Source organism: Notothenia coriiceps, unplaced genomic scaffold, assembly GCF_000735185.1.
Source record: "Notothenia coriiceps isolate Sejong01 unplaced genomic scaffold, NC01 NC01_scaffold00017308, whole genome shotgun sequence".
Lineage (NCBI taxonomy): Eukaryota > Metazoa > Chordata > Actinopteri > Perciformes > Nototheniidae > Notothenia > Notothenia coriiceps.
The window spans coordinates 22352-34201 of record NW_011350009.1 but is presented as its reverse complement, the minus strand read 5'-3'; the positions used below and the strand labels follow the sequence as shown (position 1 = coordinate 34201).

Here is an 11850-nt window from a genome sequence, read left to right as displayed (position 1 = left end):
AGAGACATTCCTCTGCTGTCCCACAAAGAGACACATATATACACTTTCAATACATGAATTTAAAATGTACAAGATAATGTTTAAGTTAAAGGAGAGTCCCAGTATTTGGGTTGCTCAAACATGTTGAATTTTATACCCTGAAAAATACCTTGAAAAAAAAAGTAGGCTCCACCTGTGGTGAAATGCGGATCTTATTATGTAAATCAAATCATTTCAAAATAACTTTAATAGCAGGGTCAATTTGTTTCTATAGTACAGTAGCTATCATTGATGGTTTTACTTCTCCTTGGTTAAAATGAGAACTTGACAACTGCATTAAAGGACGGAGGACATGTTCTGCTGATGTTCAGGTGTATATCAGTATGTAGTGTCTCTACTTTAAAGAGTCCTCTCCTGCTGATGTTCAGGTGTATATCAGTATGTATGATGTTCAGGTGTATATCAGTATGTAGTAGGTCTCTACTTTAAAGAGTCCTCTCCTGCTGATGTTCAGGTGTTTTTAAATTAGAGATGTCCCGCGACTCCCGCCCCTTAGCCTATCACATACAATATGTTGGAGCGCCACCCAGTAGGTCCGTGAGGGTTACATAGTGATGTCACTATGTTCTGGTTACTTCGTTCACTTATAATCACCAATACAATCGGTAAAGCTGCATCTACCTATTTACTTTTCTGTGTTCTTTCTTTGATGCTGAAATGAGAATTCTGCTTCATGCTCATATTCGCCGGAGAAATCAATACAAACCTTGTTTCATTTCCTGCTCCACATCAGGCTTGATCCGCATGGTCTCGGCTCGCCACATAACACATCCGGCTAGAAAACACACAGTAAACCTAAAACTGAAGAAAACAGCTTTACCAATACAAACACAGCCAAATGCAGAAAATACTGCCAAATGATCAAATGTACATACAAAAAGAAGAATGAACACACAAGGCAAGTTTATTTATATAGCCCCAACACAAGGCAATTCAGAGTGCTTTACAAAAAATGAAAGACATTAAGAAAATGGCAAATATAGAAATATGCACAAAACAATCTGAAAATAGAGACATGATATAATGGTTCACATACATACAACTTAACCAAATAAACAAATTTAGTAGGACAACATACAAAATCCGACATGCCGAACAAATACAGAACACTCAAAAAAGACAAATAAGCATCAAATAAAGACAAGAAAAGCAATTACAGAAACAAGAAAAACATTGATGACTCATAAATACACTTGGAAAATAGAGACAAAATCCAATGCTTCAAACCCAGACAACTCAAGCAAATACAAATGTTCTCCAAATGAAGACAACACATATCGAAAACATAGTCAGTTATAAAAAGGCACTCTGAATACAGGAAAACCAACAAAATACAGACAAAAGTTGCAAATACAGAAGCAAGAAAATACAAAAATACACGAATGCACTTGAAAAGACCAACCACAAGACAGACAACCGACCAAACACAGAAACTTGACAGTAATACCCTGATACTAACCTATAACAACTACAGGAACAAAATATAAGTATATTTTATATTCATTGTTAAATTGGTGAAATGGTTTTTGTTATCCCATTGTGTTTTCTGTATCTGCAGTGTATTGCATTTGTACTGTAGCTTCAAACACTCAGTAAACCGTCTCATTTTCAGCGCTCTGCTTTGTATGTGCAGAGCAACAGCATTGTACTCATTTGCATAATATCTGCGGTTTACGTTTGCACCGATATTGGGCGCCAAGTTCCCGAGCATCTGGCAGCGTGGCGCTGAAACACACTGAGAGCGAGCCCAGATGCAGAGGCTTAACGAGTGAATCGATGGTGGTGGGCGCATTGACGCGTGATGAATTGATGACGTCTCTAAGGCTGTCAACTTTGCAATCTATTGCCCGTCTGAGTGCGCGGCCACACACTGACTTCCACTGTGCTTTGACATGCACATATTTGATTAGTCTGTTTGTCTGAGGATTATTCTGAAATCTAAAAATGCTGGAATAGTGCAGTACATGCCAAGGAACTTTTCAGCGCGCTTGAAGGAGCTTATGCCCTGGTATCCTACCGCTTCTCCAATCTTTATGTCTGAGTGTATAATGATGGTAGTAAGTTGTATTTGTTAGATTTTGACTTTTGTGACCTAGCAAATGCTTTGTCAACAAATGTAACCATGAGGTGCAAACTGTTCCCAACTGTCCTAAACTTTGGGATTAATAAGAATGGTATTTGATGGTCATATCCGCTGGTAAATCAGCTTCAGTGACTTGCAAGTAACAAAGCAACAGGGGGGATCCCAACCCAGAAACAATTATAATAACTACGAAGTGACAGCATGCATTTGACAGGGATTGTACAGAATAGAAGGAAATATAGACATCTAGTGAATTAACTGGGTTAGGTTTAGGGTTCACCTGAGATTCAAATGTTGACATCTGACACTAGAGGTGTCTCTACTTTAAAGAGTCCTCTCCTGCTGATGTTCAGGTGTATATCACTATGTAGTGTCTCTACTTTAAAGAGTCCTCTCCTGCTGATGTTCAGGTGTATATCAGTATGTAGTGTCTCTACTTTAAAGAGTCCTCTCCTGCTGATGTTCAGGTGTATATCAGTATGTAGTGTCTCTACTTTAAAGAAGTAGAGACACTACATACTGATATACACCTGAACATCAGCAGGAGAGGACTCTTTAAAGTAGAGACACTACATACTGATATACACCTGAACATCAGCAGAACATGTGCTCTTTAACACTGTTTAAACTATTGGCTGTGAATCTGATTTGATCAGCATGTGACATCTGAGTTCATGACCTGGGTCTCACACTTCTACACTTTGGTGAACACACTTATCTTTGAAGGACAGCAGAGAACATTGATCCGACCGCTTCACTCTCTCCCTGTCAGACAGAGTGTGGGAGGTACAGTAGGTGCTAAGGAGAAGCTATTTTGGAAACATTGGCTTCTCACCTTTTCTGGATGTGTTGGTTTCCTCCCTCACTGCTTTGTCCTCCTTATCTATCTTAATTCCCAGTGCATTTCACCATTAAGCCCGCTTCTCTCTTATCTTTCCTCCATCTCTCCATATACTTTTCTATTGTGTTGTATCTTCTTTCACCCAGGGAGTGAAGCAGTATGGCAGAAATAAGGTTGGATAAATTATCACTTTTAGTCTTCAGGGTTTTCTTGAATGTTCTTGGTTGCTAGCCTGAAATAAGGTCTGTGGTTAAAACAAACGGAAGAGACTTTTATTCTACGAAATAAAATATGTCAGTAAATAATGTTAGCCGCCTTTAGCTTAGCTTTTTACTTCAGAAATCATAACGTGTTGTTATTATGTGGAGATTATCCTGCTGAACAAAACATGTAAGTATCATAAACCTGTGTTTGCTCCTGAGATTACTTTCGGCAATAATCCAAAATCACATGGAGAAATCCCACTGGCTTTTTATGTAGGGAACGAGGTAGATGCTAACTTCCGTGTCTGCCTACAAAAATAAATACTGAACCACTCATTAGTCTTTAAGAATCAAAGTGTCCATTAGGTGTTAGGAGGAACAAGATTGAGATGGTATTTGTGTCACGATGGAGAAAGTGGACTGATTTCGTAAAACCTCAAAGGCCAGATAGTATTTTTACAAACGTGTGATTTCACTGTGAAGTCATGATCACTCCCTAATGTTCGTATTGTTCGTACTTTTTACTGTTTTTATTTGATCTTTTTGTAAAAAAAAGAAAAAAGGCATTTCCGACAGACAAACTTAAGATGTACAATTACTATGTCTTGAAAAAACACTGTGTAATTGTTTGCTGCCAAATGTCAATAAAATTGAGATGGTGCCTCTTTAAAAAGTACCCTCTTCTTCCTCTTGGGAACACCTCTCCTCCTCATCCTCTCCCTCCACTGGGACTCACAGCTCGGCCCCACAGGGCTCCACTTATCTGTCGATAAAGATCTCTGTCCAGCTCTCGCAGCCAACAGATGACGCCTGCAGGCCGCAGAGGAGCTGAGAGGACTTCCACTTCAGAGGGCTTGGGGGGGGGGGGTGTGTGTGTGTGTGTGTGTGTGTGTGTGTGTGTGTGTGTGTGTGTGTGTGTGTGTGTGTGTGTGTGTGTGTGTTGGTGAACAAACACTGGTGGAAGTGGTGGTTTCGATTAAATGAAGAAAAAAAACATCCCTGTGATCAGCGAGCATCAACACCCTGAGGAAACACAGACTGCTACAGAGATATGTTGGACTGGGATCAGCTTTTGCATTTTGCCGTCACTGACATGAGGTAGACTATTGGAACAAAGAAACATCCAAAAATACACATGAGGGTTTTATTTAACTAACTAACCTTATCTATTTGCGTCTCTTAATTTCACCAAATGTAGCATTACATAACGCCTCATTTGCATGTTTAAACATTACATAACATTTTAAAGAGGACTTGTTGTGGTTTTCTCTTTCCTGTGGTGTGTTCTATAGCTTTGTGTGCATGTAAATGGTCTGCAAAGGCTAAAATCCCTGTGTTTCTCTCCCAAACACAACGTCTGGACCTAGTGTTTCAATGAGCACACGACACGAGAAGTTCAGTGAAGCTCACCACCAGCAACTCTCGCTTTTCCACCCGTGTAAAAGTCTCTCCACACTTATCAGCTCAGCTCGACCTGCTTCATTATGTGCTGCCTATCAGACAGCTTTATAGTACAAATAAAGCAATCTGTTTAGTGTCTACACGCCCGACGGGAGGACTTGAGAGAACAGCGGCTCCCCATCACTCAGCCAGCTTGGACACACATCACCAGTGGATTACATTGCTTATGCACGCCTGTCCAAATGGTAAACACTGCAGCTCTAAAGCAAACTCCCAGCCTGAGCCGAGTTGTCTGATGCTACACCTCGGCTTCCCTTAGAGATCACCCCTCCTCCTCCACCTCCACCTCCACCTCCACCTCCTCTGCAAGACAGACAAACTTCTCCCATCCTCACCGAGGGGAAGAAAATCATTACTTTAAATCAGTTTGGCTGTTTGTGCGAGTGGCTTACGGCGGAGGATGGAGAAGCCGTCCTCATTGATCTGTGCAGCGCTCTAATCTCATTAACTGGCTCTTGATTTATTGAGAAGGGGCCCACGGTGCACCAAGGTTATGGAAGCAGAAGCCCAACCGGCTCCTCCGCAATGGGGGTCGCGTGCAATTGAGGTCAATTGACTGTTTGGACCCACGCTCCCACCAGCCTTCTCATTAACGCCTGTTTCTTTTTCTTAGGGGGCTCGGCATGCTTGGTGTGAAGAAAGACAGCGTTAGGGAATAAATGATCGGCTGTAATGAGGTGAGGCAGTCATCAGAACCTTACAAGCTACACAACAGCGCTAATAATGCAGCATCGACAACACAGGCATCAAACGGAGATATCGATTACACTGCAGCATGCGGGTAAATGGAGCAATAAATAAAAGGTACAATGCAAACAAACGCCCACTGTGATCGTACACCTACTGAGCTAATGTGATTTATAGCACAGCCGCAATTAGCTAATTCTTCCATGCATATGAAGGATAGGGGGACGGTAATCACGCTGGTAGTAGAAGGTTCAGTACACAGGGACCAATGAGACGGTTAAGTGCCCTGCTAAGAGAAAATTCAAGACATTTACAATAACTGTGTCGTGATTGAGTTTATAACAATACAAATGAGAGAGAGATGCTGATGCTAGCATGTGTAATGTTTCTCAGAATTCTTTATAGGCTACCCAATTTTAGGGTAGCAATTGAACAGAACAGGGACCTGACATTATGATTTATTCACAATGGGTTCAATCAGTGAAATAGTGGTGTATGAAAGATCATTACACTTGAGTATTGAGCTATTCTGTTTTCTGATACTGTATAGAATATTACCTCATATGCAAATCTTTGTGCAGGTGTGGCTAAAACGTATCATATTGCTGATTATTGCCAACATACATCTCCATTATGGTGAAATATACAATATTATTAAGTAGAGATGTCCCGATCCGATCACGTGATCGGGGATCGGAGCCAATCACGTGATTTTCAAAAGATCGGAATCGGGAGAAAAAAATCGGGGATCGGGATTTTTTTAATTTCTTTTAATAAATACTTTTTTTTTTTTTTGTATTCAATGGTACAAAACAAAAATGACCATGTTCAAGTCTTAAAGTCATCCTGAGGCCTTAGTTTTGGTTTCAAATTACACAACATCATGTATGTGTTGCTTCTTTGGGGCTTGTTTTCATAGACCTGGTTGCTTATTTCTCTCAAATCTGGCAACAGAGTGGGCAGGGCAGTGTCTAATTGTAGCAGTAAGCTAACGAGTACTGATAAGCTTTATTTTGTTTTGATCCAATGCTGCACAACTGAACATATCCAATGCTGCTGTGAAAGAAAGAAGCTATATCCATGTTGGATAGAATATCCAATTTAAATAAAAAAATAACCTTAAGGGACAACTTGAATGCTTTTTTTCTTTTTTTTCTCTTAATGCATTGCATAAAGATCGGATCGGGAAAAATCGGTATCGGCGAATTGTCAAAATCAAATGATCGGAATCGGATCGGGAGCAAAAAAAGGTGATCGGGACATCCCTATTATTAAGTAAGGATGCATAGATATATATTCTGTGCATTGGTGCATGCAGAGTTTTGCTTCTGCAATTAACATTCACCAACTGGCCGATGTTTATCTGTTGTGTTGCATCCATCTTGCAGCGGCTAAATGCGTGGTTGGTTATTTTTGATCGGATTTGGACAGCAGTACCAAACGTAGGAGAGTAACAGGTAAAGTGCACAAATGTCATTCCGTACATGTAGTTTTATGCTAGCACCTCACATCTTTGATGGAAAAGACAAATAAGCTGCAAGGCAGTGATGCTGATCTTATCAAAGAAAATCATGCTTCTTTAAAAAAGGTAGGCTATGAAGTTCAGAAAACCTATCCATCTTTGAAGCGTTGTGCAGTTAAGTATGATTAGTTCACAACATACAGTAAATCAATGAAGTGAGAAATCACTCAAAATAAGAATCAGTTTTCTGACTGTCACCTTAATAGCTATCACTTAGCTGATATTGTCAGCACTGCTGAGAGGACAGGATTGGATTTATGAACGGCTGCTCCAGCAATTTAGGTTTTCACTTTCATAAAGTTCAGAAGACGCTGATTAAAAAGATGCGAAAGCAGCAGAGGTAGAGATATCCTGACTTTAAGTCCTGAGGAATCGTCAAATGCCAAAAACACCAGATCCTACATATCCCATAATTCCTCTTTCCGGTTACATTTCTAATTTCCTCTCACAAGAGTGTCTGTAGTCTTTCTGTCAAGCTGATCTTCATGGGTAGAAATCTGTGGTGTTCTCCTTTAACTTCAAGTGACAGAGCTTCAATTTATATTTATTACATAACAGAAGAACGACATTGGCAGAACAAACTGTCTTGAAGCTACAAATGTTCTTCCTCCTGCATGCAACACTGAAATAAAGGAAGCATTTGACAGGGTTTTATTGAAAAGATACAGTTTAAAATGTTTGGACTTTGGACAAATGATAGTGAGCGTGGGTGGGACATTTCATTTGGATCCAATTTTAAAAAACTGAAATATTTCTATATTTCTCACGAGGTGCTGAAATGAGGCCAGAATAGAGTGTGATGGATTACTGATCTTAAAGCCCCCCGGTTTCACAGCTTTAATATTTAATGTACAGAGAAACACTTAAGACTGCATAAGGACGCAGAGCCGCCAAGGTCCTTTCCATAAGTGTAGAGTAATGTTTGTATCTGCCCATGATGAGGATCTGCTCCAAAATGAAATGGGTTCTTTGTTGGCCAATGATACACTACAGAATCAAACCTGAAGTCTTTCTGTGATCCTGCTGACAAACCAACACCATGCCAACACATCAAACCAAAAACATAATTGGCGAGGTTTGAGGTTGAATAAAGGTTTGAAAAGGGACATTTAACTGGAAAATGTAAGTGGAATTTATTCATGTCAGCCCTTAAGCTGATATCCCACTTGTGACGTAACTTTTTTCCAATTGGAAATCAGTGATTAAACAAGTGAGATTCAAAAAACACAGAAATCTCTCAAACTATCGAACAGATTTTGTGTGCATGCAGGACTTCATAGCTCATATTAAGAAGACAATTGAGAAAAACCTTTATCAGATTCAGTAGCACCAAATTGGACTCTTTATATTGCGTTACTGACACTCCATGCAAAGCAACTTGTAAAACACCCCCACACCTTTGGCCATGCAATATGTTGCATTTTGGGTGATCTGCAGATCAGGGAGGCTGTGGCTCACTGGGATAGTGCTTTGACCTTCGGATCAGGGGAGCACAAGTTCAATCCCCGCTGCAGCCCTTGTGTCCCTGGACCAGACGCTTCTCCCTAAGTTGCTCCTCTGGGGATTGTCCACGGTATTGACTAATATGTAAGTCGCTTTGGATAAAAGTGTCTAACAATTAACATGTAATGTAATGTCAGGAGTTACAGGTTCAATGCTATAAGTATGAAGATAGTTAACCCCAAATTACTACCTTATGAATGTCTACCATATTGAAGTGTATGTTGGTCGCTTTGGGTAAAAGCATCAGCCAAATACAATGTAATAATGTAGAGTTTGTTGCTTTGACATGTTGTCTGCCGAGGCTAGGGACTGAACCACTGACCCTCCGTTTGGTAGACGGCCATGTCCAGCCATAACTACTTCGCCATGTAGTGCAAAGCCTTGAACATATCCCATATTCTATTGACATGTACTGTATATAGTCTTTTTGCACTACTTTTTATTTTGTATTTCTGTATTTTATTATATATGTTGCATTGTTGGAGGAGCTCAGGTCAGAAGATGTTCATTGCCAACACCAAGCCTTTGAATTTGAATTGGTGTTTTTTGGGGTAAATGTGTAGCTTTGTGCAGCTCTCACCTGGTATTCGCTGGGCCAGAAGGTGCTGACGGCGAGCTCCACCTGGTGCCACTGGCGGCCCTGGGAGCCGGAGATATTCCACACGGCGCTGCCCTTGGGGCCCCCGTTGACCCGGATGAAGACCTGCAGGTCTCCGGGGCTGTGGCCATCACGGCTGTACAGGAAGTAGCTGAACTGGATGCAGTGTGTGTCGTTCTCGCTGAGCGGGAGCAAGAGAAGCTGAGCGCGCTGACCACCGAAATGCTGCGAGGAGTTCACCATCATGAAGGAGCCTGCAGGGGGGGGGATAAAGACACGTTAGGACGTGTTAAAGGTCACCTATTATGCAAAATCCACTTTTTCACGTCTCTTCTACATCAACATGCGTCCCCTCTGTGGAAAGAGACTCTGAAAGTTTCAGGAACAAAGATTCTCTCTCTTTTTGTCCTGATCCATTTCTATAAAAACCTGTCTGAAAATGAGCTGATCAGATTTTGGCCACTTTATGATGTCATAACGATGTTTTTGCTTGTGTAACCATTAGCCAATCAGCAACCAAGGTAAAGTCTGATCAAAATGTTCCATTGGTAGATGATTGATGTATTCACCATCATGGTTTTCCAATCATAGTTTGAATTGTTTTTGTTGTTGAAGGTAAGCCATTTTTCTTTTCCATATATTTAGTTGTGTTCTTATTTGTATATTGGCTTAGAGATAATGATTCATCTTTTGCAAATATTGCAAATGTCTGAGAGTCAATGTTTATAAACACCTAAAACACATGTTGTTGGATAACTTGCTTTTCTGAGCTTGCAAGTATATGTGCAGATGTTTAAATTAAACTCACAGAAAGTGTTGACTTTGTGCTTTAGCATCCTGAAAGTGCCACTGCAGTGCCTTTTTACTATCAAACACCGGCTTAAACACAGTTTAGAGTTAACTGCTTCAACAGATAAAGAGCAGTTTGAAACTTTAGTGCTAATAAAACACAACGACCTTGCCAAGCAAAGACTCGTCTTAGAAACATCGGCGGCTATAAGCTCCACACTCCTTCTTCTCAATGAGCAGCCATTTCTGCACCTTCACCTGTCGGGCTATCTGAGTGACCTGAAGTAGAAAACATAACAACATCCACCTCCACCCCGGATAGATATGTCATGTTGGTTTCACCCGCTGAAGAACGTCCGCTTTCTTATTTTATTTCTAAGTCTCTGAATAAGATCCCGAGAGCCAAAGTTGACAGGCTCAAGGTTGTTACCCAGAATATCTGTGTTATCCTTCCGGACAATTTTGTCTGTTTTTCAGAGTGTCTCTCGCTGCTTTTTCCACCAGGCATCCGTCAGTTTTGCAGCACCGCCTCTTATCTGGTGTGTTCAAAGCTGAGGCGCTGGGTGTCAGACCGGGCTTTCGTTTTGGTCGGAGGTTCAGAGAGTCGCTGCTGGCAGAAGAAATGCTCTGAACATGAGGGCGCGGTGATGACGGGCGTAAAGAGGGAGCTGAGCCTCTGACCGTGGCCTCCACAGAGCAGGGAAGGATCAATGTGAAATGTACTTTTTATTTGAACTAGAAATGATCCTTTTTGGACTTCCTAGAAACCCATTGTACATGTAAATAAAGGTTACAGCATAAAAAACGTTTAACCCTTAAACGATCTCTATGAAGCCAGAAAATAGTTTTTAAAGTGCTTTCTCTAAATGCGTTATGGTTACATTTGTGATTTTAAAAAACTCACTTTTATAGCAAAAATCCAAAAGCTTTTTAGCCAAAGCACTTACAATGGTTTGGGTCTTATTAAAAGCTAATTAGACCCTCCAGAAAAACGCGATTCTGCGATCGCAGAATTTACCGCATAATCAGCAAAATGGCGCAGATTTTTAAAAAGCCGCATATTTATCAAAAGGCCGCATAATCCCCGCATTTTTCCACACAAAGTTGAGAAGAAAAAAAAGTTAACTCGTCTTGACGTGACGTCATCAGCTCGCGCATCACAGAATGTAAACAACACTGTATAGAGCTCATTTATCAACGAACATTTCTACTAAAGACCGGGCAAAAAGTGGGGGGAAACTATTCTGCACCCCGTGCAACTGTGTGTTGCATCATAAGAGAAAATCGACGGTGGCGACCCACTTTGATTCATTCAAACATTCGAAAATGCTTTCTGCTGCTGCGGACAAGAAAGCCATTCAACTCCCGTTCACCGAGGGATCAACCTCCAAAACCCTTTCGAGGGCTACAAGAAACGAAGTGAGTAGCCTACAAGATTGAAGCTGGTCAGATAACGAACGAGTAAATGAAAACAGAATGAGCCGGAGAAGTGTGTGTGTGTGTGTGTGTGTGTGTGTGAGGTGTGTGGTGTGTGTGTGGCGGGGGGTGGTGGTGTTTGGTGTGAGATTAAAATAGCCCAATTTTGCTTTTACAATAAATAAAACATTGAGATGTGTTTTCAATGAATAGTAAAGGGTTTAACGTTAGTGGCAGGTTGTGTGTGAGAGAGAATAAATAGAACAGCCCAAGTTTCAAAAAAACGTTGTTGTTATTCTTTTCCCCCGCATATTTAAGCAAACTTTCCGGCATATTTCCTAGGACTCCCGGCAATTTCCACCGCAGTAAAAGTCACATAAGAACCCCGCATGTTTAATCGCATAATCAAGATTTTAGCCCGCATAATCAAGGATTTTTGCGCCACTTTTTCTGGATGTGGTCTTGTCTTATATTTGTCTGTGTATTTGTGTATTAGGATCCCAATTAACACATAGTATCTAGGACATACCGTATTTGCCGGGACTATAAGTCGCTCCTGAGTATGAAGTCGGCATCAGCCAATAAATGCCGTCGTGGGGAAGAGGAAAAAAACGGTTATATAGGTCACCGGACTATACAGTCGTATTGTATTCAGATATTTATTTTCAAATCCAAGCCGAATAACAGACATTTACGTAAACTGGAAAG

At 40.9% G+C, this 11850-nt stretch overlaps 1 protein-coding gene across 1 annotated transcript in view; it reads right to left on the bottom strand.

Moving 5' to 3' along the window:
- The window catches only part of LOC104950242 (receptor-type tyrosine-protein phosphatase U-like), a gene marked incomplete at its 5' end in the record, with an annotated part of 10024 nt that extends 814 nt beyond the window's left edge, over positions 1 to 9210 (bottom strand). The window contains one exon of the mRNA XM_010776730.1: positions 8920 to 9210. Coding sequence (XP_010775032.1) covers positions 8920 to 9210 — 291 coding nt within the window. The remainder of the gene's footprint in view (positions 1 to 8919) is intronic.
- Between the last annotated feature and the right edge of the window lie 2640 nt (positions 9211 to 11850).